This window comes from Denticeps clupeoides, chromosome 10, assembly GCF_900700375.1.
Source record: "Denticeps clupeoides chromosome 10, fDenClu1.1, whole genome shotgun sequence".
Taxonomy (NCBI): domain Eukaryota; kingdom Metazoa; phylum Chordata; class Actinopteri; order Clupeiformes; family Denticipitidae; genus Denticeps; species Denticeps clupeoides.
In genome coordinates this window covers 9187938-9214213 of record NC_041716.1, presented here as the reverse complement: position 1 = coordinate 9214213, position 26276 = coordinate 9187938, and the positions used below count along the sequence as shown (strand labels likewise).

General features: G+C 41.0%; 3 protein-coding genes across 6 annotated transcripts in view; all 3 read right to left on the bottom strand.

Moving 5' to 3' along the window:
- Positions 1-292: 292 nt before the first annotated feature.
- mapre1b (microtubule-associated protein, RP/EB family, member 1b) lies at positions 293-4970 on the bottom strand. Its single transcript, XM_028993057.1, has 7 exons — positions 4814-4970; positions 3937-4057; positions 3709-3854; positions 2961-3159; positions 1767-1873; positions 1524-1676; positions 293-885 (listed from the first exon to the last, which is right to left on the bottom strand). Exons 2-7 carry the CDS (start codon positions 4055-4057, stop codon positions 835-837), a joined length of 777 nt encoding a protein of 258 aa, XP_028848890.1. The 5' UTR covers positions 4814-4970; the 3' UTR covers positions 293-834.
- Positions 4971-5746: 776 nt separating this feature from the next.
- On the bottom strand, positions 5747-16607 carry LOC114797720 (uncharacterized). 2 transcript variants are annotated; one of them, XM_028992740.1, is made up of 25 exons: positions 16594-16607; positions 15258-15379; positions 14842-14987; positions 14512-14698; positions 12916-14420; positions 12334-12451; positions 12212-12259; positions 12050-12135; positions 11886-11942; positions 10975-11109; positions 10774-10881; positions 9880-10012; positions 9535-9771; positions 9295-9339; positions 9123-9202; positions 8915-9027; positions 8377-8560; positions 8200-8284; positions 7967-8112; positions 7543-7633; positions 7234-7382; positions 7057-7142; positions 6802-6871; positions 6545-6666; positions 5747-6437 (listed from the first exon to the last, which is right to left on the bottom strand). In XM_028992740.1, exons 2-25 carry the CDS (start codon positions 15370-15372, stop codon positions 6266-6268), a joined length of 4218 nt encoding a protein of 1405 aa, XP_028848573.1. In that variant the 5' UTR covers positions 15373-15379; positions 16594-16607; the 3' UTR covers positions 5747-6265. The 2 variants fall into 2 exon arrangements, with proteins under 2 accessions (XP_028848573.1, XP_028848576.1); XM_028992743.1 differs by having other exon boundaries at positions 8027-8112.
- Positions 16608-21843: 5236 nt separating this feature from the next.
- The window catches only part of dnmt3bb.1 (DNA (cytosine-5-)-methyltransferase 3 beta, duplicate b.1), a 30574-nt gene continuing 26141 nt past the window's right edge, over positions 21844-26276 (bottom strand). For all 3 annotated transcript variants that reach the window (XM_028992767.1, XM_028992768.1, XM_028992769.1), the window contains exons 17-22: positions 25174-25264; positions 24896-25044; positions 24704-24789; positions 24359-24428; positions 24037-24155; positions 21844-23727 (exon numbers count right to left, since the gene is read on the bottom strand). In XM_028992767.1, the coding sequence (XP_028848600.1) occupies positions 23586-23727; positions 24037-24155; positions 24359-24428; positions 24704-24789; positions 24896-25044; positions 25174-25264 (657 nt within the window). In that variant the 3' untranslated portion in view covers positions 21844-23585. The remainder of the gene's footprint in view (positions 23728-24036; positions 24156-24358; positions 24429-24703; positions 24790-24895; positions 25045-25173; positions 25265-26276) is intronic.

The following is a 26276-nucleotide window of genomic DNA, read 5'->3' as shown; positions in this document are numbered from 1 at the left end:
GTGCTTACGCTTCCTGAAATGTGTCGTGATCAAAGAACACAAAGCGGACTAGCATGTGCTAGCATTTTGTGGACTGTGTTCTGAACTAGTTTAAAGACATTGAAACCAGGCTGATGCACCAATTCGCGTGATTCAGACCTGATTTCAGGAGAATTTTTCCAATATATGGTGTACTTTCTCACTCCTGAACCTTGCAGGAAAGTGAAATAGAAACACACTAAAATATTCTATTCAGAGCCTTAAAGGCTTGAAAGACAACTATTTGAGGTGTAAAACATCGACAAGAGAGAGGTTTCTGCTACAAACTGATTTTTAATAAAAGTCTTTGAGGGGCAGTTACAAAATTAACCATGACAAAATTCCTCAACACAGATTATGCTTATTAATGGAGGTGGGGCTACTTGTAAATGTTATTGGCATAAAACCATAAATACATAAAATCATAATTCACCTTGGCTGGGTGAATGTAAAGAAAACTTGTGCCGTGAAAACACTAAATACATTTTTTTTTAAATGCATAAAAAGAAAAAAGCAACATGAAGTTGAATCTTACAAACGCACTCCTCTGAACAGGGCGCCGCACATGGCGGCCATCTTGCTCCTTGAGCTCTATCCAGAAGCAGAAGAGCAGGAGAGAGGAGGTACTTCTTTCTTTTTTTTTCTTTACGTTTCAAGACAAAACATTGCTGACAAAGTTCATTTGGAAAAGCCTTCCCAAATGTTTAAAATAATTAGGTCATTTGAAGAGCAGCAAGGTGCTGTGTCTGGAAGGGGAAAGGTTGGTGTCGGTGAAAGGGCAGCAAATATACTGAAAGTTGCATCCTGTCTCCACCTTTAGAACTCGTCCTGGTCTTCTGACTCAGCGTCTGGTATAACAAAGCCCTCCTGGGAAAACAAGCACATGTTTCAATCACACTTTTAAATGTATACAGTCAAGTTGTGTTAGGACGGTATGGATTTTATTGGAAATTCATAAATAATAATAAAAATATTATTATAGGGGAGGGAAAAAAAAAAAAAAAAAAAAAAAAAAAGTCCTTGGGGGTGGCAGCAGCTAATAAAGTCATATGCTTCCTAATTGACACCGGGTTTGACTGCATTGACAGAGTGACAGTTTCCACGTCGTTGCAGGAAGCGATCTCTATACTTTGTCCAAAGAACTTGCTGAACTGAGCTTTTGACTTCAGTAAGTTTCGATTCACACTCCTTTGCCGTCTTCCCCGGGTCAGCTTCTTGCTGTTAACATAGCTTGCTCAGTTCTGCTTACTGATCAACAACAAGGCCAGCCTCAACATCAGGATTTACCTCCATAGAGAGAATAGGCTTCATTTTAAGATTATCAGAATGCTATTTTTTTGTTAATGGTCCTAGTATAAAACAGTGCAGCAGTGAGGCATCATTTCAAAACTAATCGTGCTACAGGCAGGCCTAAACCTGCAAACAATGCTATGCAACATATACGGCCAGAATAGGTACTAAAAAAAAAACAGGATTAAAACATTGTTGAACCCCCTAAGACTCACATCTGTGGCATAAAGAATGTCCACAATTCTCTGCAGTGTTGGGTCGCCCTCTCCTTCCTTCTCTTGGCAGATCAACTCAATGTTCCTCAGTTTTCCAAAGTAAAAGTCCCTCTCTTTCTCCATGTCTTGGATTGTGGACTTGAGTATATTAATCTGATTGGAGAGACAAAATATATTTCATGGGCATCTTATCCAGCATGCTAAGTCAGAATAAAATGTAATGTAATTAAAAGAATAGCAAACCTCCTGGATAAGCTCTGCCCGCTCTTCATCACCACCACCGCCTGGTCTTCGTGCTGAGGAAGGAGCCATTTTGGGCATTACCTTGGCAACAGCAGGTCGCGGGGGTGCTGAAGGGGAATAAGGCATCATGATTGTTGTGTTTGAAGGCAGAGGTTTTTTTTTTCCATGCCAGGGAGGTGAGTAGGTATGCAAAACACTTTTACCGCATAACTTGTTGGTCCCTGGGCCCACATATGAACAATCCCAGTATAAGCCTATATTTACAGTAGCGTCTGTGGGCAGAGTGCTTGAGACCCTGGCCCTGGTAGGCCTGTTCAATAATTCATCCTTGCTTTTAACTAGTCCCTTACCTGCCCACCTATTGAGACAACCATAGCAAGGGTCAGTAGGTGGCACTTTGCCCTACTCCAAAGTAAACTAGGAATTTATTAGTAGCCAATGACTAGAGTACACTACAAAAGTTATCAAAACCTTAAATAGAATTTAAATAGGAAAAAATATAGCTTACTTTAGCTTCTCAGGCCGACACTTTTTTTAAAACTCTGGCGAGATGCTGTGTATAACGTGATAGGTCACATGCTGCCTCCAGATGGACAGATGTGTGGGTAGGTTCATTTCTTACATAAAGTGACCAGTGGATGAGCAACAGGTCATGCTCAGCAGATGAATATTTTAATTAGACACACAATTGGTCAAATTAACATTTCGTTAAAAAACTAACATTTAAAAAAAAAAAAGCTCATTTACAACATGTTACAACTTTTACCATGTATGCTGACTACTGATTTACCACGCAAGCTTGAACCCACTCAACTAAAATAATAGAAACAGATCTAATGTGAGGTGTGTTGCATTGCTCGGACTGCTGCTTTATGACTGGGGTCTAATTTGTGCCGTGACATAACTTTTTCCCCACTAGTTCCAACATAGTTGCAGGTGGAGCTGGATGTTTGGCCAAGACCAAAGGCCCGTCCCTTCCCTATCTCTGATTAGCCTCTGATATGCACCCCATAGGTATACTGTCAGATTACTGGACGAACCCAATTTATTTATTTATTTAATTGTTTTGTTTTCGCAGCCGCATCAGCATGTCGGATATCCGGCATGGCGCCTGATAAAGTCTTATGATCATGATCTTCCCTGGAAGAGCCCTGTTCAATGTTAGAATATGAAGGTGTTTGCTTTGACACTCACCCGCATTCATGATCTTCTTGGGCTTGCTGAGGGCAGGCGCAGCAGGGCTGGGAACCGGCATGGTGTCTTGGCCCTGACGTGCCTCTACGGGGTCATATTCTTTACCATCATAGTTGGCATCAAAGAATTTTTTGAACCACTGCACAAACTCAAAGTTGTCTTGGAATTTGCCTTTGATCAGTTTGTCCACAGGGATAATCTAGAAAATACCAGTGTGGGAAATTATGTGAATAAACCAAATAGCATCAATAAGCTTTCACTAGTACAAGTAAGACACGGGAGCCCCCCCCCACCACCACCATTATTGCATCTGATTTACTAAAAAATACATGAATTTGGCACACACAGTCTCTATCGCTGATACTTATACAAGTTCGAATGACATTCATAGGAGATCAGTGTAGCTGTACAAGCCATTTCAATTATTTTCTATGAAGTAGCAAGGAGGGAAACTGGGTCAAAGGGCTTGTATTTCTTGCCTAATGATATGTGAAGTAAACATATTATATAGATCTTGTTGCAATGGAAATCACATATGACATCCTGTATGGCATGAAACATTTATAAATGAGTCAGAGCACATTCAACATACAGTACTACATGGATCTTGTATGGATGAAATATTTAAAAAATGCTTATACAGAAAATAAAAACAGAACACTATGAAGAAATTCTGAAAAATAAAAAAAAATAAAATAAAAAGCAAAGAGTCGCATGTCAAGATGAATTCAAACCTTTAAGGACTTACCTTATCAACACCCATCCTCTTGAATGCAGCTTGCAATATCTTAAAGTTGTGAATGAATTCATGCTCTAGTTTGGCACCAAATTTCACTTTCTTTAAAGGCACACAGCCAGGGAAGAGCATATCCATGAACTGGCAGTAGGCCGCACCTGGAAAAGTAGAAACGTTATCAGCAGTCGTGAAAACGACAGTAAAATCCACATGAGCTGTACAAGCAAACAGGTCACTCACCTGAACATAACAACTCAATCTTGGTCAAGTTCAGTTGTAGGGATTCGTTAATCCACGCCAGCATGTCATGGCGACTCAGGTTGTCGCTGGTCACTGACGTTGAGTATACATTAACAGCCATCTGCAAGGTGCAGCCCACGTGGGAGTGGTTAGGCAATCATTTCCAAGGCAACTGGTTGTGTTTCAGACGTAGTTACAACATTATTAACACAATCTACAAACATTAACCTATTACAAACCATCCTTTGGAAGTACAGTGCGACACATAGCCAAAATCAGTAATTACCTCCATTCTTGATTACAGACTTTGAACATTGTGACATACAGAACCGGCCCGTATTGGTAAATCTTCACCAAATCTTTTTTTTTTTTTTTAATAACCAAAATGCTTCTCCAGATCTACTTCCCACGCATTTCCAGACACACGTCGAAATTCGATAAATACTGGTGTAATAACACACCGAAACGTCACTGACGATCATCTGGGAACCCACTGCCTGCTAGATAAGCCGCCCCGTTAGCTTTTTAGCCTAGTAGTGCCCACAACCAGTGGTTGACCGGGGCCCTGGCTAAGAGCACCGCTAGTCAAGCACGTAGTCGCCGAAACACTAAATGTCGGTTTCGTGAAAGAAAATCGCACGAGTGAGACCAACGCGGACCGGTTCGGTGTTGCCCGCGCGGAAAGTGACAACGGGGAACATGACCGTGAGGCGACAATTGCTGTTTAGTCGGAGCCGGCTAGCCGAGCGCCACCCCGCTGCTACTGTCTCGCCCGTTAGCTTCAGGCTAACAGCCCATGTATTTCTAAATGGGCGTGCGCCGGAGGGCTCGCTTGGATCACGGCTCGCGTACTCTTTGCGATCCTGGCGCTGTTTACCTGTTCTGCGTTAAAGTAGCGAGTTTGGTGAACGGTGGGGGGGAAGAAACTAAGACATATAAAAGGCGTTGGATTGTTCCTCCCTCGGTGTCCAGCTCTCGCTCGCCGGCGGTTCTTTCTGCGCGACGAGACTACGGCAGATGACGTCGTGACGCAGCTGCCGAACGTGAACGTGTTCGTGAGCGTCTGGACCGCGCAATGTCCTGCGCAGTGCGTAGAGGTACATTGCGCTGAATGCGTCTCATCGTGGCACCACAAAAGGCTCCATCAAAACCTTTTTTAAAAACACCAGTGGTTACATGTTGTGTAGGTTTTATCCGAGGAAAAACAACGCATTAGAACATCATGCGCATCGCATCGTCACGAAATGCAAGAACAAAGATGCTAAACAATGAGCGCATGAATAGTAACTGGTGAACATGCCCCGTACAGCTGCTGAAATAGCTTGGGCGAGGCCAGAGCGAAGTTTCATAAGGAAATCCTGCCACAAAGAGCACCCACTGCGATATGGGTGTTTGTGAACGGTCCAATCCTGTTCGCCTATTAAAATGGAAACGAGATGGAAACCTACTGGGTAGTATAATGAAATGAAAGGCATTACCGTTTTTGACGAGGAGCAGAAATTATAATGTCTTAGGATATGACTAAATGCAGTTGATATTGGTCACAGCATGATGATGTCAGCTCTGAAGAATCTTTGTTTAGGCTGTCTGCACAAGTGCCATTTCTTCAGAACCGTGAAAAAAAATCCCTCATGCTTTCTCTTACAAACGAGGCCCTTATGTTCACAAAGGACACCAGAAGGATCACCAATTATCAAATGTTACAAAGAAAATAATGTAACATTACACATTTTAGGTAAAGTACTTTGTCTTTAATTCACTGACCTAAAAAAAAAAAAAAACAGTTTTACAAAATTAATATATTGGGTCATTAATGGGTCAAAATGAACTCTAAAATCAGTAGCATTCAAAGATCCCCTGATACCAAAATGCTTGACCTGATGAGCAGCTTATTAAAAATTTCTTCCATTAATATAAACATCCAGAATCTCATTCAGATTCTATACAGTACACAGTTGGTAGGAAATCTTTACAGTACAATACAGTACAAATACAATAATGCTATTCAAACTTCTGTTTTAGGCTTCATAGGTTTTCACTATTTAAAAACTGTACATTTAATTTATGTAATCTGGAGAACATTGTGATTTCTTATAATGACAAGATAAATAGCATGATTGCATGGTTTAGAAACATACAGGAAATTAAAAATAATATGACCAGCAATAACAAAGTTCAGCAAACCTTTCATCTTTTTCATGTAGGTATCTTGTTTTTTTTTTCCCCCCAATGACAACATGATTTATTAAAGTGTGTCTATATATTACGCATAGCAATAGAAATTAAAATCTCATTACAGTCATTGGGAAAGTCCTGATTAGTGTTGAACCTAACACATCCCAATGTTGCTTGTGGAAAGGTTATCACAAGCAAAGTAATCTTTCAGTGGGGCAAAAAGATGCCTGATCACTGGAACACTCCAGGATTTGCCCAACACCTTCTGTCTATGCTGTCGGCTCATGTTTCTCACATCTGTATAATGCTTTGGAAAACCAAAAATCCTAGAAAGGTCAAAGAAAACATACATTAATAAAAGACAGTTACAGCTGCAAACATCTACAACACACACTATGAAATAGAATAAATAGAAAATCCCAGTAATAATTACTTTTCCAGCTCTGTGACCCACAAATTATCATCTTTTCCATTCATGGTCACAGGAAACATCTCATCATTAGCACCCTGTTTGAGTGAATTCGATCTTGTTGTGATAGTCCGAACTTTGATGAACTACCAAAAAAGGAGGAGGAAAAACATGATTTCAAACATTGAACGGTTCATATATAATACAGGACAAACTAAACTCTCCCTTTAAAACAGCTGAATTGTGAACCCTTCTGACCTAAATTGTGTTTTGTGACTAACCTTTGCTGTTCGCCCAATCTCTAGGCACTCTTGCAGGCTCAATTTGTCACTCTGGGAGGCAATGATAGGCCTGGAAGCCAAACACAAGTTGAAGAAGTTATGTTAATGAAAATAAAAACTTTAATAAACTTTAATCAATTTGAGGTAACTGGTGTATTATGAGAGTCAACAAATGGTAGATAACTGATAGCAAGAAGGGAGTGGTAAAAAAAAAATTCAAACAGCTGACATGAAAGAAAAACAGACATCACTCACCTATTCATTCCAGGCAAGTTTCCCCAAAAATAGCGAGCTCTGTTAGCTGGACTCACTTTAACGGCATCAATTACAACTGGATTGCACTAATGTGCACACAAAGATGAAAATTTAATGTTGCAAAAAAGGAAATACATTACACAGAATGTGATAACTAAATATGGTGTGTTGCTTCACCTCCAGAAAACGACAGATGTCTGCTTTGTCACGATTGGCCATGAAGACCACATTCTCAAACAACCAAAAAAATGGTCTGGGGTCATCTTCCTTCGGTTTCAACATGTTGAGGAGTCGGTAGTAATCAAAGAAGAGACGACCTGTGCCCTCTGTGGGAAGAAATACATTGAGGAGATGCAGTTCAATATTTTGCAACACTGCACCCTAGTGGTCAGATTTGAGAAATAGCGTTTAACTATTTAGAAACATTAATGAAGTTGGGAAGGGATTTCAAACGATTTGAGCAGAAGTTTAAATGAACAAACTTACCAAACAGGCCTTTCCGTGCAGGATTCACAATGGATAGGTCATTGCATGGACTTCCCCCAATCAGAAGGTCAAATGGACCCCACTCATTAATCTAAAACATTGAAAATAACCATAAAAGGCTGCTGAATGTATTGCTTTAGTGAGAACATCAAACAATGCATAAAAAATAAATCAACTTTTGGCCCCGTCCACACAACAATGTTTTTCTGTATTTCTATTTAATCCAGCCGTGCATCCACACAGAAATGGCATTTCATTGGACCAGAGCGTTTATGAACGGTTTTAAAACAGGTTCCAGAGTGTATTTCTCTTTTTTGTGTATTCGACAACATTTCAGATAACACACCAGTGTAGATGCATGTTTTTAGAAACTGAAAACCTGTTTTATTCTCATGTAGGCGGGGCCTAAAAAAATGAACCATACATGCGCCTTAGTGATGGACTTAACATCATCCACATGGACAATCTTTCCCTCGTGATTCACCATGGACACTGCAACAGAGTCCTCATCGATTTCCGAGGCCACATACGTCTCCACCTTAAAACCCAATTCCTTGAGTACCAGGTAACCTGGGGGCAACATAAAAAAAATCAATCTAATTAAGAGCAGGAACACAAAATCGAAACAAGCTTTTCATGACATAAATTTACAATAACCTGTGGCGATCCCATCAAAGAGAGAGAGGACCCTGATTGGCTTTCTCAAGTTGGCAGGGATAGATGGGTAAACTCTATGGGGTTCCTGTTAGGTCAAGGTTAAATATATTAGTCTAAAACAATGTTTACAAAGGTTACAGAACGAGAAAGCGAAAGGTAGGGGTTAGGTCTACTGACAAACTCCCTGGCGCTGTTGTTGGCAAAGAACTCCTGAACCCGAATGCTCCAGTCCTCTCTGGGCTTCAGTGCACCATAGCAGTTGCTCGGCTCACACAGGTAACAGATCCATGGGTCAATGTCCTTCAGCCTGTCGAATGTGCCAGGACCAACCAGAATATTGAGGCAGTCCATACAGAAGGAGCTGGAGAGGTGAAGAAACAACAGACATTCTTTTGTTGAGTGGTCTGTAGTAAATATTTTAATGGAATAGCTGCCATTTTATATTCTGCACAAGTCAGGCCAAGATATTTTATTTAGCAAATAGAAACTGTCATGTTCTGGATGAGTCAAAATTTGGTAAACTATTTCACAAACCCACACCTCAAGTTTATATAATAATTGTGCAAGGAGAGCAGTCATGAGCCTGTTAGTAAATATAATACACATTGATTATTACTAAAAACAAGCAAACAAGACCATGCTGATATGTATTTAATTCCTTTCCTGTAGTGGATTAATATTGCTTTAATATTCCACCATGCTGACCATGACTTACCGACAGCAGTTGTGGTTTCCACACAGGATGACTTCCAGGCCAGCACAACATACAGTGCAGTAGGACTGATAGCCATCGTCATCATAGCGGTACAGTGTCTCTGTGACATTATTCTAGAAAGGGTGTGGATTTTTATTAGTGTTGCATACATTTCAAACCAACCTTTTAATTGAAGCAGATAAACATCACAAACAGCATAAACCCTTACCTTGCATTTTAAACAAAGACTCCCTACAAACAATGGGTGAATTATGTTGATCTCTGTGCTTCCACAAGACAAGCAGAAATCTACAGAAAAAAGAAAAAAACAGGTAAAAACATTTCAGCAAAGAACAAACCAATTTGTGAGTGTATTAAGTGTTTAAAGAGAATATCCCCACCTTCTATGTTCTTCCCATTGTCCAAAACCTCCTTCACCATTTGCTCTGAGGATATTTGAGAAATCAGATGAACAGAAAAGTGTTATGCAAATACTGTTCAAACACATTTGTTACTAAAATTCAGACTTGAATGAATAATTGTAAGTCTATTCAATTATAAGTATAATAAAGACATGGTGGGAAGCAGGATTAGTGACTTGACAAGAGAATCAAGAAAAGGGAAACTATCATTTGGCACACCTCTGCTGCAGTCTTGCAGTGGAGTTGCTTCTGCAGCTTGGTTCAGGATTTTAAGCAGCTGTTTGTTCTTGTTAGAAGATCTCTGCTTCTTAGGAGGTGGAGTAGAGGCAGTATCACTGGGTGTGGCGTTGTGTCTGTTTAAGAACTTGTCCTTCTGGTCTACTGGTGTGTTCAAGTTCAGAGACATGTTCTTCATGCAAACTGAAACTTGTTTCATGCTGGACGTAGGTTTGACATCTGGAAATAAAGGGTACTATTAACCCACAAATGTAATCATGTGCGTACAACAACAAAAAAATAAACATCTGTAATGTGAGCAAAAGCTTTGACTATAAGGTTGCATACCTTTTGTTGCAGCCCTTTCTGCAAGACCACCAGGCCCTGAGTGTTTGAAGCCACCGAAAGCCCAGTCCAACAGTGCAGCGAGTAAATCATTGCCTTTGGTGGGGAAAGTCTTGGAGCAAGACTCTGCAGCTAACTGCAAACAGCAGAAACTCTGACTTTATATGCATGTTTTTTTTACCTCACAAAGTAATTGTTCAATATAACAATGACAATCTTCCCACACTGTATTTATGTGCACTGTACTTGCTGTCTATCACTTTCATTTCCTATTCCAAACTTAGCACCTAGCTCTGTCATATCAGGGTTGCACAGGAATGAAAGTGAAAGTGATAGACAGAAAGCACAGTGCACATAAAAATGCAATTAACCAATCACCATTTGTGAGCAGTGTGCAGACATGAAAGGTGCCTGGGGAGCAGTATGCGTGGACGGTACCTTGCTCAAGGGGACCTCAGTGGCACCCTGGCGGTTCTGGACTTGAACCCGCAACCTTTCGGTTATGGGCGTGCTTCCTTAGCCGCTAGGCCACCACTGCCCCTCAAAAGTAGACAACAACCCTATAAATGGTCAATATAGCTATAATTTTTTTTTTTTATTTCCACCTAAGTGAAGTGATTGGCACATGTGATACACAGCAGCACAGCACACGGTGCACACAGTGAAAATTGTCCTCTGCATTTAACCCATCACCCTGAGTGAGCAGTGGGCAGCCATGACAGGCGCCCGGGGAGCCTGTGGCACCTTGGCGGATCGGGATTCGAACCGGCAACCTTCTGATTACGGGGCCGCTTCCTTAACCGCTAGGCCACCACTGCCCCTGACATAATTGACAAATTAAAACCAATCAGCTTAAAACGACTCTAGTTAACACACATAATAAAAAACACGACTGACCTTCAAGGACTCAAAGACCGCATTCTTGTAAATGGTATTGTCAGCAAAAGACGAAGCACAGAAACACTTCACAAATGCAGAAAATGGTTGAAGGTCTTTGTTGAAGATCTGCAATGCAAAGCAGTGTTTAGGTAACAAAATGTATAATTTCTAATTATGTTAAAACAGGCCCCAGAAGCATTTTGCTTTTTTGTCACTTACCTCAGAGTCTACACTGTACCCAAACCACTTCACCAAGTATGAAGTAGAGTTCTTCTCTTTCACCCTCCCAGGCCACATGTCATGTAAAGAATTCTTACCCCACACCAGGTCTCCCACCTTATACATGTGCCCATCCTAGGGAGGAGAGAAGGTCAAATGTGGCACTGAAGGTTAAAGGTGGCACAAGAAATTATACTTGTAAACATGCATCAACAGAAGTCACTACAGAAGGCCATCAACACCACATGGAAAATCATTGGTTACTCTCTTCCTTCCCTGAAGGACATCTACAACACCCAATGCCTCAAGAAGGCAAGCAGCATTGCTAGAGACTGAACATATCCAGAACATGGGGTGTTTCAGATGCTGCCCTCTGAAACTAATAGTTTTTACAACCAGGCAATATCACTCATTAACTCAAACACATAACTGTCAAATATGAAAGTAAAGTGATTGTCAGCACACACAGCGCACAGCACACATGCACACAATGAACTGTGTCCTCTGCTTTTAACCATCACCCTAATTGAGCAGTCGACAGGCACCCGGGGGAGCAGTGTGTGGGGATGGTGCTTTAGACTGCCTCAGTGGCAGTGTACACTGTATCTGCTATGCTGCCAATACATTACATTATACTACAATACAGTTACCTCATACCTCATTCATTCGACTGATTCATTCGTTTTGCACACTCTAGTACAGATTGTATTTATATTTATTTTTTTACACTGGGACCTCAATTTCTTTGCAAGTATGTGCAATTACAATGAAGTCTTTAAACATTTTCCTGGAACACACTGAGGAGCTTCCACCCAAGAAATCGCAAAATATTTTAATGAGAGGCTAATGGTCATGGGCCATTTTTTTAAAATACATTTTTGACATTATTATTTCAGGGAAAAAAGAATCACCTGGTCATTGGGCAGCTTTTCAGTCTTCACATTTGTCATTAAAAACATCTTGGTATTCTGAATTTAAAGAAATGCAATTACACCACCATAGTAAACCAGCATACAGCAATACGGATATAATACTACTTGTTATTTAATAGATGAATCTATTAATAATGTTTTACCGAATCAAATGTTGTACTTGTCCAAATTATATCATCATCATCTTCTTCATCTGTAATGACTATGGACTCTTCATTTGGTGATACAGCTGTTGGTACATTGCTGTATAAGAGTTTGACATCAGATCAAAGAAATGAAGAGGGGAAAAAAAAATGTATCCTTACTTGGTTTGGTTTCCTTTTCAACTTCCATTTTGGTGAGGTCAACAACATCTGATGAGATAACAAAATAAGAATGCTTTATATTATACAGATAACATTATACAGATACAATTATTTTTGATTACCCGATAAAGGCCTCCTCCTCTTAAGACTCTGCTCATCAGAACTATCATCTGTGGTGTCTTCATCCACCTCAATTTTCTCATCCCCCTGATTCTTCTCGCTGAGCTGTTTTCCTACCACCTATGATGTGCACACGTTTGTCATGTTTTTTTAGTTTTCATACAGGCTCATCACTGAAGATGGTCCAAGTAATAAGATAACAGTGAAGTATCAGATTTCTCTATGGATACAGTACAGGCCAAAAGTTTGGACACACCTTCTCATTCAATAACTCCACATGTGTTCACTCATAGTTTTGATGCATTCAGTGAGAATCAACCGTGTAAATGGTCATGAAAATAAAGAAAACACATTGAATGAGAAGGTGTGTCCAAACTTTTGGCCTGCACTGTACATCAAGGATTTTTTTTGTCCATATTGAAAAGGTCAATGTAAGATAAACACATGCATAGAGTAGATTTAAATACCAAATAATATTAATCAAATTTATAATTTGTTTTATTATTATTCATCTATTACAATCTACTCTATATATAACTATGCTTTGTTAAAGTGCAACATGCTACATATGGGCAAAAGCACACCTGAGAGATGACCTGGTCCACATTCAGCACACGGGGAAGAGCCAAGAAACTAAGGATGAGTTTGCGAAATATGGACGACTTCCCCACAAACTTCTTCCAGTCCACTTCAGCACTTGAGGCTGTAGCATCACAGGGCTCCTCATTGTCGACGTCAAGCTGGTACTCCAAGAAGTCATCTCTAAGCTGGCTGGCATCTTTCTGGTTCTGACAAAGACCTATCAGAGACCCAAGTTCAGCCACCATCTTGCAAGACACATTCTGCCTTCCCAGGGGGTTCAGGAGGGCTGTCAAGGTGGACAGAGCTGAATTTGGAAGTGGCAGGCTTTTGACTACGCTGGCAGTGAGTGCTGTGTAGAAGGCAATAGTCATCTTGTGAAAATTATCTATATGAGCAGTAAGCTCCTCCTTGTGCTGTGAAAGGTAATCCGCTACTTGTGGGCCAACTTTCACCAGATCAAAAGGGAGATGATTTTTTTTGTTGTTCAGTATTGACTCGTTGCCTTTTCTTAAGTATTGTTCCACAGCGACTGGCTTCAGGAACGCAGCTGCATAGGATTTGACGAGAGCAGAAGCGTCCTGCAAAATCTGCTGAACTTCTGCACCCTTCTTCAGAGTCTCTTGAAAAACACAGAGTAGCTCCAGAGCATATGCGAGGAACAAAAACAGTAGCCTTAGCTTGTGATCCTCAAGGTAGGAACAAATTTGGCTATGTGCATTAGGACCTTTGTGGTTGCCAACATATTTATAAAGAGCTTCCCACAAGCTAGATATTCTGCAGATGGTCCGGCTAAAAAGGAGGCACTCTGTCATTATGGTACTCGTGTTCTTCCACTTGGACACGACATGAAAAAGTTCCCGTAGGTGTTTACTGGTGACAGAGCAAGCAGAGTAGGAAGCAATCATGCTAATGAACTCCTGAACCTTGTCTGATAATCCTGTTGCAAGGATGCCCTGGAGGCATGCATGCCCTGCAAGACTGTCGAGACCACACAGGGACACCACACCAGGACTCATGGCCTTGACTCCAGCCATTAACTTCTCATTCCACTCAGGCGCTTGTGTACAGGTATAAAAGATGGAAAGGTTTTCAACGGGGATCTTGAAAGTCTTAAGTGTTGCTTCTAGGCGTTCCAGCTCAGAAGCGGCACTGTCCTCTGTGGGCTGGAGGACATCGAGCAGTCTGACACAACAAAGTCCAGATTTTTCGTTGAAGAAGCCAAGCAAGACTACACTTCCCCCTTCTTTGTCCCCCAGAGACACACCTGGATACAGGTACAAGCAGTAGGGTGTCTGGGAACAGACAGCAGTAAGGTCCTCCGGGTATTTTTCCCCAAGTACAGATTTAACATTTACACAAAATGACTGTGACAAAAAGTCATCAGGCACATTGGGGTTATATTTTTGAATGAATCTCATCATAGCCAGGCTACATGAAAACGAGCCTAAGGATTCTGCTTCGGCATCATCCATGTTGATGTCACCAGTCTCATCTGATTTGCCAATTTCTGTAAGTTAAAAAATAAATGTATATATTTTTATTTATATATATAATTTGGCAAATTATATCTCAACTACTTTGAAACAATTTAAACTTACTCAAATTTAGTTGATTGGAAGCTTTTGGTCCTTCAATTAATAAGGGCATCATATCCTGTCCACCCCGGACAATGACAGGACTATATTTCTGTCCAACAAAATTACGGTCAAAAAAAACTTTGAACCACAATAAAAGTTCCAGGCTGTCTTGGAAATCTCCTTGAAGCAACTCTTCCACAGGAAGCGTCTAGGAAGAAAATATTGATTTTTGTCCTTAGTGAATTTTGTTTTCTAGACGAAAAAAAAAATTGTGTTCATAATAAACACAATGCTAGGTTATTTACTCTGGGCTCAATATACATCAAAATACATTCCACCAATCCAACTCACTTTCTTGACTCCCAAATCCCTTAAAACACCTTGCAGCAAGTTGTAGTTATGGGCAAAATCCCTTTCTTCCTTTGCTTGGAACTTCACCTGTCCAATGTCCATGGATCCAGGGAAGAGCCAGTCTATCAGCTGGCAAAAGGGAGCTCCTGGGTAACAATTTCAAATGATAAGCGCGAGACCTCCAGAACTCATATCAAATCTAAATAAATTAATTCACCACAGTTGTTCTATCAGATACGAATAGGTAAGCAACATTCAGTGATTCAAATATTAATTAAATCAATAATAATAACAACAGCAGAACAGTTGCAAACAGCATCACAGATAATAACTGTGTGGATTTTATAGTTTTTTCGCTCCAAAATACAACACACCAGCACACGGGAAGAAGAAGGAGAGAGACGGGCAGTAAGTACCTGAGCGTGTCTGTCCCACGTCTGTGAAACGTGTGCGCAGTTTCCCATTGAGCCAGGCCAACAGCTCGCTTTCACTGTGCTCCTCGTCCGGCTCGACGGTCACATTCACCACCATCGTCGCCCTGCCTTTCACAAACACACGGAAAAATTGGTCCTGCGAGTAAAAAACACGACAAAACATTGCGCGCGTGTGTGTGTGTTTTGTCATTGACTGGCATCCAACGTAAAAACGTACAAAATAGCAGCGAAACGAAATCAAAACCCGACAAAAGGTTTTATTGAAGCTCAAATAAAGTTGTTTTGGCAAGGCACACTCGGATGAAAACGCCGTAAATAAATAAATAAATAAATAAAAACCCTGACAGGAATTACGCGCGGGCCAAAAGATGCCACGTTGCGTTGTTTTTGTCTTTTTTTTATATATACCCATCAACAGAACACTTACTCAAGATTTAAATGCCGGTTGGCGAGCACATGGTGCTTTATTATTGCACAACCTCGTACGCTCACGCCGCGACGAACCGAGGGCAAGAAGGAGAGAACTCCGGCCAATCGGGCGAGAGGATGTTAAGACGCGCCATCCAGCGGCGGCCATTGTTCCCAGAGAATTCTGGGAGAAAAAAAAAGACATCCCCAAACAATGCGGCTACAACGGAGACTTTATGTCACCTTAAGATTCAACATTTCCCCCCAAAAAATGCCCCCGTGCCTTTTTTTCCTTATCTGTTCACAATATGTGGTTATTTTGGTGCGACTAACTAGTTGTCTTTGTCTGGCGTGACAAAAATATCAAGTTTTTTTGGGGGGCCAAAAGAAGATAACATGAAGCAAAAATACAATATTCTCCAACATCTTTTAGACTTCAGCAAATGTCGCTGATTTTAAAAATCCGATTGTCCTTGCAGGATTTTATAAGAAGTTAATAACAACAATAGTTATTAATTAGGCGACTGTTTATGCGTATAAATCAACAATTGATTTAAACTCAGTACAAAGTAAAAAAAAAAAAAATACTCAGTAAAAATAAAAAAAAAGAATTTCGGCCAGCGTCAGAAAAAAAAGAAAAGTCAAGCGTCCATTAAGTCAGCAAAGGTGAACTGATCATCGCTTAAACAAAAAAAAGGTATGCAAATATGGTTGGCTGCACATGTTCAAGGAAGTTGCCAAACCCTGCAGGAGTGTTTTCTCTTTATTTTTAATTGCCCTGTCTGTCGTTTTTTTTTTTTTTCAAAAAAATGAATCCGGTTTTAAGTTAATGCCTCTGACTGTTCCCCCGCGCATATTGCGAAACGTCGTCATGGCGCGCCGAGGTTCACGTAAAAACCACGCAACTTACCGCCGCCACTCTTCCCGAATGAGAGAGGGTTTTGCGTCGGGTCACACGGTCCCGCCCGCCACGCCCTCGCCGTCAACCCCGCCCCCACATCCATCGGGGGCGTGTCGGCCGAGTAGCTACGCCGAATGTATCGAAATCGGAAAACGCCGTTTTTTACGCTACGCCATATTTACGTCACCTTACCCGCCGCTACAAGTTAAACGGCGTGAACAGTCACGTGGGCTACCGAAGCCCGTTCACACTTGAACCCAATTGTCCGTCCGTAGCGGCAGTGGTGGCCTGGCGGCTAAGGAAGCGGACCCGTAATAGGAAGGTTCGAATACCGATCCACGAGGTGCCACCAAGCAAAACAAGGTCCCCACACACTGCTCCCCAGGCGCCTGTCATGGCCGCCCAAGCTCCACATGAAACTGCTGTAGCAACAAACAACGTTTTTAAAAGTTAAACGAACTCTATAGCAAGTTTTGAACTTTGTTTCAATCGAAACTTGGCTCTCAGGGCTTCTCTTTTGGCGGGGTCTAAAGTTTTTTTACCAAGCTTAACATGTCCTCTACTCTGAGACATTTCTGCATACTTAGTCTACCTTCATCTGCTAGTGTTCGAATTTATTTTAGTAGACCGAGAAGGCCAAAATATTGTGATAATTGTTGGGGTAGTGGTGGCCTAGCAGTTAAGGAAGCGAACCACCAAGGTGCCACTGAGCAAAAGTACCATCCCCCACACACTGCTCTCCGGGCACCTGTCATGGCTGCCCACTGCTCACTTAGGGCGATGGGTTAAAAGCAGAGGACACATTTCGTTGTGTCACCGTGTGCTGTGCTGCAGTGTTTCAATTGTATGTGTCATCATTAACGTTGAAACAGGCCAAGGACAAGGACATGGTGACCGCACTAGAACCGTGTTTAGTCTTTGCAATTCATGTGTCTTTTGTACTGATGTGGGATTTCCCATTGCTCATTTTGACAAAGAAACCTGTGTATTTCATATATTTCAGATACACATGTTTCCCTCTTTTCATTCTGGAGTTCTTGCTGTGAGCCAATTGGCCAGACTATGATAGTCATTGCACACATGTCACCAAGTTTTTGTTATGAATGGATATATTGTGTTCTTTTACAGATATTTTATCCTAAAGCAATAGATTACGCATGTTGTTTAGCAAGGGTTCTCTTTGACAAAGGTTTGGCAACCACCCTAAATGTCCCTAAATGACCAGATGACCCTCGTTCCATTCCTGTTTCCTGTTAAGAAAAACTACAACTGAGTGCATAACTGAGTGTTTGTAGTTGTCTTGGCAAACCAGAACTGATTACTTCACTGATGGTAATTTGCTGCTGTGTTGCAGAATAATTAATGTGGGTTAAATAAGTTGTCTGGTTTTATGGAAAAGATCAAAGGCCATCATCATTGGTCATATGATCATAGATGCATATGGAACATTTATTCACAATTTGATTCACAATTGGCAAAAAACAAAAAAACTTTTTTTTGTTGTTGCACATTTGGTAAAAGTGATCCTGACTACCCCCTTCAAGGCCATTTGTAGGACAACATAAATTATCATCCAAATCCAACTTTATTTATAAAGCACTTTAAACACAGGACCAAAGTGCTGTACAGTGTATAAGTTAGGATAATAAGTAAAAAGAACTAGCATCACATAAAACAAAATAAAATACACACTGTGTAAAATTAATAAAAATCAGCTAAATTAAAACATAAAACAGTATTAAATCACTAAAAACTACTAAATACAAGTAAAAACAAGCTACATTCATACATCTCATAAAGAGTGACAAAATCCAGGGTGAAGAGATGCTGAAAGAAAAAGGCTTTATTTTAGCCAGCTGCCTCAGATTGATTTAATGACTGATCACCACACAAGGGATGATACATGGTCACCAAGACTTACACAAAAAGTTTGCTATGCCAAGTAGGACCTAAACCACTCCAGTGCTGTGCCCCTGATACCTTTTATTTAGAAATAAAAGGTAGTGTTTGACAAGTTAGGCCTTATCAGGCCTCTTAGTTTTTGTAAACTCAAAATCTATAGAATTGCTGGTGTCTTCCTCCTGTAAGTCGCTTTGGATAAAAGCATCTGCAAAATAAAGCAAAGTAAAGTAAAGTTTCGCGATGGGCCTGTAATTTGAAAGAACCGTAGGATCTAGAGCAAGTTACTTCATTAGATGTTGGACTGTTTAAATCTTTTAGAGATAACACCTGACAACAAACTCTGATTTACCAATTCAAGAACCACAGGTCCACCTGTGGGTAAGACCTCTATAAACAGTGTTGCGTCCCTGGATGTATGCTCCCACGTGTTCTGTGTGGCTGGCTGTGTTTTTGTGTCCTGTCTCTTTTAGGTTGACTTAGTGGGAGGAGTTGAAGCCTACCAGCTTCACCTACCATCTTCTATTGGTCACCTCCACCTATATAAAGAGACTTTGGATGGTGTTCGGGAGGTCCCCAGGGTCTGCTAGGCCCTTACTCTTTCGGGAGGTCCCCAGGGTCCACGGAGATCTGCAAGGATCTCCGTTGGGGATCTCATTTGTGTGTCTTGTTGATTTTTATGTGATAGACCATTTTTTGTTAGCCTGTGTTAGCCTGTTTTATTTATGTGCCCATTTTGTTGACTTTTGTGCGTATTTGAGTTATCCCTGCTGGACCATCCCTTCCTTTAGGCTGCAAATAAAAGACTGCAAATAAAAGCACTTGTCATGATCCATGTTAGTTGTTAGTGTAATGTTCCCTGATCGTGTTCACCTGTATAAAGCTATTCTGTTAGTGTCTGTTCGTGGTCAGGTCATTGTGTGGTGATGTTCCTCTGTCTCGTCTACTATGCATTAAACTCCTGTCCTGTGACGTCGTGCGTATGCATCCTCCTTCCTCGCCATGTCCAGCCCAACGTGACAGAATGACCTGACCATATTTGGACACAGCCGATTGATGCCCCGCTGAGATCCAGGGAGCCGTGGTTCGTCAGGATGACACTGCCAAACCTGACGCAAGGTCCTGACGGGCCTGATGGCTTTTCTGGACGGCCTATGAAAGCTACCGTGGGGTCGTGGAGACCCGTTGCGCAGTTTAGGTGCTCCCGGCAATAACCGAGACAAGGAGGGCGGCGGACTTCCCAGCGGGGTGTGCCGGAGACTGACTGAGTGACAGGCGCTGTGGACGGCGGACAGGATGCCGGTCCCCCACAGATGAGCCGTGCTTTGGCCCGGGCCTGAAGCCGCCAGTGCAGGACAGCCGTCACTCATCCTTATGGACTTCCTCCCCCCCTTTTATGGACCGTCTTGTGTGACACTTCCGGAGATTGTGCCTTTTGAGGGGGGATACTGTCATGATCCGGTCCGGCAGGGGTTACTCTGGATCCGGAATTCGGACCGGAGTTTCATGTTATTCTTGTGTAATGTTCCCTGATAGTGTTCACCTGTGCATAATTATATAATTGTATAAAGCTATCCTGTTCCTGTCTGTTCGCGGTCAGGTCATTGCGTGGTGATGTTCCCCTGTCTCGTCTACTAAGCATTAAACCCCTGTCCTGTGACGTTGTGCGTAAGGTGGTAGTAGCCTAGTGGGTAACACTCTCGCCTATGAACCAGAAGATCCGGGTTCAAATCCCTTTTACTACCATTGTGTCCCTGAGCAAGACACTGAACCCTGGGTTGCTCCAGGGAGGGACTGTCCCTGTAACTACTTATTGTAAGTCGCTCTGGATAAGGGCGTCTGATAAATGCTGCAAATGTAAATGTATGCATCCTACATTTTTACAGTATTTATCAGACGCCCTTATCCAGAGCGATTTTCCTCCTTCCTCGCCATGTCCAGCCCAATGTGACAGCACTGTTTGTATGCTTTGTTTGGTTGTGTGTGTGTGCAACTGTGGACCTCCTCCTCTCCACACCCTTATCTCATTTCTTAGACCCCTAGAAATGTGACAACAGTCAAGGAAGGTCAGTATCATTCGAAAAACCCTGCAGGCTTCAAACTACTAACAATCTCCTGTATAGGACAGGGTCACAAGCTCAAACCTTTCAAAGACAGCAAAGCTGGGAACAAAGATTGAGGACACATGAACAGATGGAGAGATTGGAGGCCTAGTGGAAGAGACCTTCTCAATAATTTTTTTTTTACAAATTTTCACAGGCTGAGGTGTTGGATACTTTCAGTCTGTGGTTCATTCAGAACACAATCAAATATCTTAAATAAAACACAAGGATTGTGACAATTTGAAACAATAATGTGTTTTTATTTTTTTGCATGTTTTACAGTTGTTTGATAATTACGCCAACAGTCCTTTAAAATCTGAAATGACACTTGCGATTTGCCTTTTTTCCATTTGTGCTCAGTCTGGCTGCACTCACGTAGGACAGCTCGGGACATGTGGTTCAGCCAGGGCTCTGATTTTGTTTTAGGCTGCCTGGTTTTTAATGGAGCCACAGTGTCCAAGGCAGTGCAGCAGGTGGAAAAAAGCCATGAGCTCAGCTCATCAGCCTGGCTGACTCCGAAAAAACACTTAAAAACATGGCAGTGCCGAGCAGCAGGTTTAACTAAGGTACATACAAATAGTACAGCACTATGACCAGAAAACCCAACATCACAAATCTCTTGGGCAGTGGTGGCCTAGAGGTTATGGAAGCGGCCCTGTAATCTGAAGGTTGCTAGTTTGAATCCCAAATCTGCCAAGGTAAAACTATGCAAAGCACCATCCCCACACACTGCTCCCTGGGCACCTGTCATGGCTGCCCACTGCTCAACAAGGGTGATGGTTAAAAGCAGAGGACACATTGTGTAACCATGTGCTGTGCTGCTGTGTTTCACAATGACAATCCCTTCACTTTCACTCTGTGTTAAAAAAATAGGAAAACCATGGAATAAAACAAGATCAAGTGTTTGTTCAAGTTCATGTGTGGGACTGGTCACACATTGCACAAGATTAAAAGAGTCAATAAGATTTAAAAAGATAGTGTAAGATTAAAAAATATAGTGTCTAAAAGTGGCATATCAGTTGAAGTTGAAAACAGCAACAAAAATATGTTTATTTGCTGCTCAAATGCAGAGTAAAAGAAAACACAAGGATTACATTGTGCATCTTATCAGCTTTATTGACAATGTTCAGAATACACTGGCTCAGAAACAAACTGTATAAAAATAAGTCTGTTGGTGTATTATTTTAAATAAAAAAATTGTTTTTTTCTTACATCTTTTATTCTTAGAATAAAGCCAAAAGTGTTTTTAAGAAACAAGGTTTAGGTGTTAATACATGATTTAAGCGCATGAATATATATCAGTAAGTCAAAAAGTACTCTTACAAAAGTGTATAAAACCTGTGTATATCTATAAAATAAAATCAAGTCTAGATAAACTAGTTTTCTATAAATCAAAAGCTTTGCGTATACAAAAGAATAAGGTAGAATTAAAACAGTCAACTGAAAAACAGTTTTTGGGCCTTAAAACCCAGAAGCCAAAAAAACAACAACATACTGGCTATTGTCAAAGTCCAAAAATATGCCTTTAAATGTAGTTTTATGAATCTGAATTAAAGTGTTCGTTTAAATGAGAATGCTTAGTATTGTCTCAATTCAACAACAACAAAAAAGCAATGAGAGTAAAATAAGTTTTTTTAAAAATTGAAAAAGGCTGATAAAAAGATTATTTCAAGCAATTTTAACTAGAACAGTCCCTAAATAAAGGATTTCTATTTGTTATTAAAAGGTTGTAAACATTTTTTTCCAAAGTCAAATACAGTACAGTAGAAATTCTCTAAAATCTACAATTATACATGATCTTAAGGCAGAAAATGTAGACTTGAGCTTTTGCCTTAAAAACTGTGTGTTGCTGACAGTAATAAACACTAAAACACTTCTTTTATCCTTACATACATGTGTAACTTGGCTGCAGTTGAGGGACAAGAAAAACCCCGAAATGATCCAAAACATACACAATTGGATAATCCTCTATATTATAAAAGTATTTTCAAAAGATCTGTTTTGCAAAGACAGATCTTTAGACATGAAGAAGGGTTAATTAGCTGCCTGAAGAGGATGTGGTCAGGGGACATGTCAGAACATACCTTTTGGCTAATTTAAATTTGGAAATGACATCTCAGCAGGAGCTAATCATAAAATGCTATTTAAAACAAATCACTCATATTGACATGGCTGTGCAATTTTTGCTCCTGAGGTACATTGTTTTTTGCAAACGTTTATGCAACACATGCAATACCTAGTCCTAGTGATGACTAACTGAGGTCCTTTAAAGTAAGAAGATCAAACGTAATGTAAGACGTTCCAGATCAAAATTATTCTCGCTGCCGTTTTCTACCATGTTGTCTCACAGTTTGACTTCATTGCATTGATTCACTTCAAGTATCTTGTTGGTTTAGCATTAATAGCTAAGGAATGAAGCCTGTATAATGTATGAACTAGTAGCAACAACCCCCAAAGAAGTGTAATTATCTTCCATTTTTAAAAATGGACAAGATTTTTTTTTTCAAATGACAAATATCAATAACATAACAAACTATTATACTATTTGACGAATTAAAATAATTTCAGCACAAAACACAAAGCTGTTTTTCTTTCAAATTAAGACATCACATCATAACCCTGAGATGTGAATGAACCTCAGTCTCAGTTCTGAGATTGTCAACACATTGTTTCATGGCACGCACTGTTCACGGGCCTGTTCATGTCATTCCCTCCTAGCCAAAACATGACTCAAGCAGATGTCTGCATGCATTCACATCTTTTAAAAGGACAAACTTAAAGACCAATTAAAACCGCACAGAGTACGGAACTGTTGGTGCGAGATGTAAAGGTGTTCTAGTTAGGTTTCTCTGAAGTATGCAACTCCACACATTCTGGATTTACTCCTGTTGTGCGAGCTAGATAAATGTTTTCTTTGATCTGAATCTTAGACACTCAACAAGTGTTGCAGTAACAGATGAGAGTGAGGATTTAGGAAAAAGGTAGATGACAGATGGTGCGTTATTCACAAGCGAAGTAGTCCTTCAGTGGAGCAAACAGGTGTCGGATCACAGGTACACTCCAGGACCGACCCAGGAGCTTCTGACGTGCCCCACGACCCATGTTGGACACATCTGTGTAGTGGACAGGAAATCCAAAAATCCTGCAGCAGAAACATAAACAAGGGAGTTTATGTCTAAAAGTGATAAAAAACACTTCCACGCTGTGGAACTGTATGTATGTAAATACAGTAGGCCTAGCTCTCCTAAAATGATGCCATAATACTTATTATAAATCATGCCATCCACTATCAACAAACCATGTCAGTCAATATAAAACCTTTTTTTCTGAATATAAATAATAACCTCATATTACCCAAGTAAGGAATAAACATTGCCTATAAAATATCTTATGCATAGATACTTGAATCACTCCAAAAACAATGTTAAGTTGTTATTTGTTGTCATCTTACCTCTCTAACTCTGTGCACCACAGGATGTCCTCTTTTCCATTCATCATGACAGGGAAGTGCTGGTCTTTGCCCTGCTTGATGGAGTTGGAGCGTGTGGTTATGGTACGCACTTTACCAAACTGTAGAAAACAGTGCACAACAAATGAGCTCTATGAGTGAATCAGAGATTTTTCAGTCCTCCACCATGAGGCGTAAGTAGACGTGGGCCAGACATGTTTGTTAAAAACATCTACTGCCCTGCCTTCTTTAAACTACTGCACAATCAGTGGAAGAACAGAGGCATTTTACTGTTGTATTTGGCAGTTTTACAACGAGTTCATACCTTTGCCACTCGACCGTGCTCCAGACAGTCTTGAAGCTCCAGTTTATCCATGCCAGATGCACACAGAGGCCTTGAAAGGGGGAATGGTGCAGAAATGAATTACCCAGTTATTACTATGAGGTCCCTCACCTATTCTATTTTATTTGGCCAAAATCAGCCATCAATATGTTGTTTAGGGTTGCATCTTCATGTGACAAGCTGGTTTTACTTAGGAACAGGAGTATCACAGAACTGGACAATAAACATAAAGCATACCAGTTCCAACATTATACAGTTGCATTTGTTCCTGTTTAAATATCTTATTTGCAAAATAAAACAATTTGACATCCTGTCAGATCAACGTACCGGGTCATCCCGGGTAAATTTCCCCAAAAATATCGTGCTCTGTGGGCTGCTGACACTTCAATAGCATCTATCATCACAGGATTACACTGTAAAAACAGAATCAATTACTGTACATCAATCAGAACGGGAAGATAAAGGTTAGAGTTCCACAGACACAATCCACAGTGAATTCATTACTGAGTACAAACTAACCTCTAAGAAACGAGAGATGTCCCTCTTGTCACTGACGCCCATGGCAACCACGTTCTCAAACATCCAGAAGAATGGCCGGTCTTCTCCTTCCTTTGGCTTGGCTTCACTCAGGAGGCGGTAGAACTCAAAGAAGAGTCTTCCGGTTCCCTCTGTATTTTAAAAACTTTTAAAAACTGAACCGGCACAACACTGGACATCTCTAATATTAATGTCATGTCCAAAATACATGATTATTCACTACAATTTGAAAATATGTTGAGAGAAGATAAAAGGCTTACCGTAAAGGCCTTTCCTCGCAGGGTTGACAATAGAAAGGTCATTGCATGGGCTTCCACCAATCACCAGGTCAAAAGGTCCCCATTCCGCCATCTGTGAAACAACAGCACCGCCTACAGTCAGTGGGTCTTCACTGCATCTTACACATCACTCATTCACTCACTCATTTTCCATAACCACTTATTCTTAAGCAGGATCGCTGCTGGAGCCCATCCCGGGACTCAGGGTGCAGGGTGGAGACCCAGGGTGTGGCACTAGCACGTTAAAGTAAATCACAGTAAAATCACAGTATTTATGTACAAATTATAGTAAATATATGACTAAATATATTCTTTCATCGACAACCCATTATGCTGCAATACTATATTAATTATGTCACTAATTAGCAGGTGAGTGGGACTGAACATGGATAATTTTCATGACTGACATGCACATGCAGACACAAACTGTCCATTCCTAAATAAGCATCTGCAGCTGGACTGTGCAAGACTGCAAAGTCTTTTTCACTTTCTAAAATGCACCCAATCACCCTCTACCATAACAGCCTCTCCATAGCAACGCCTCTGTTGCAAAAGCCCCTTAACCCCCACCCCATATGCACATCCACCCATCCACCCCCACCCCATCCTCCCATCTACTACAAAAGAGCCTTTTCAGAACTAAGGAAAAGAGAACGGCAAAGCTCCAGTCTCCTTGTGATAAAACATCCTCCATTTTGCTCCCCTCCCTACCTCGGGGGCTAGTGTGCTGTGTATGAGCAGGGGGCAAGGGCCTCTGATTTTTGGGAGAAGCAACATCCAGCTCCAGGCAGCCCCACCACTGACAAAGGCTGAATGGGTGAGCAGGTCTGGGGGATTTAGCCTCACAGAGGCTCCTTTTTGTGCTCCAACCCCAAAATCACCACTGAGCCGTAAGCAAACTGCAGCTGGGCTTTAGAGTGCTGGGCTTGTGTGTGTGAGTGTGTGCTTGGCCAGTGGTTGTCCTTGTGAGCTTGTGTGAAAATATTTGGCCAGGTGGGAGTGTATGAGCTTATCTGTGTATGTGCACTTCTGTTTGTGAGAGCATCCATACATCTGCATGTGTGTTTTGTGAATGTGCTATTGTT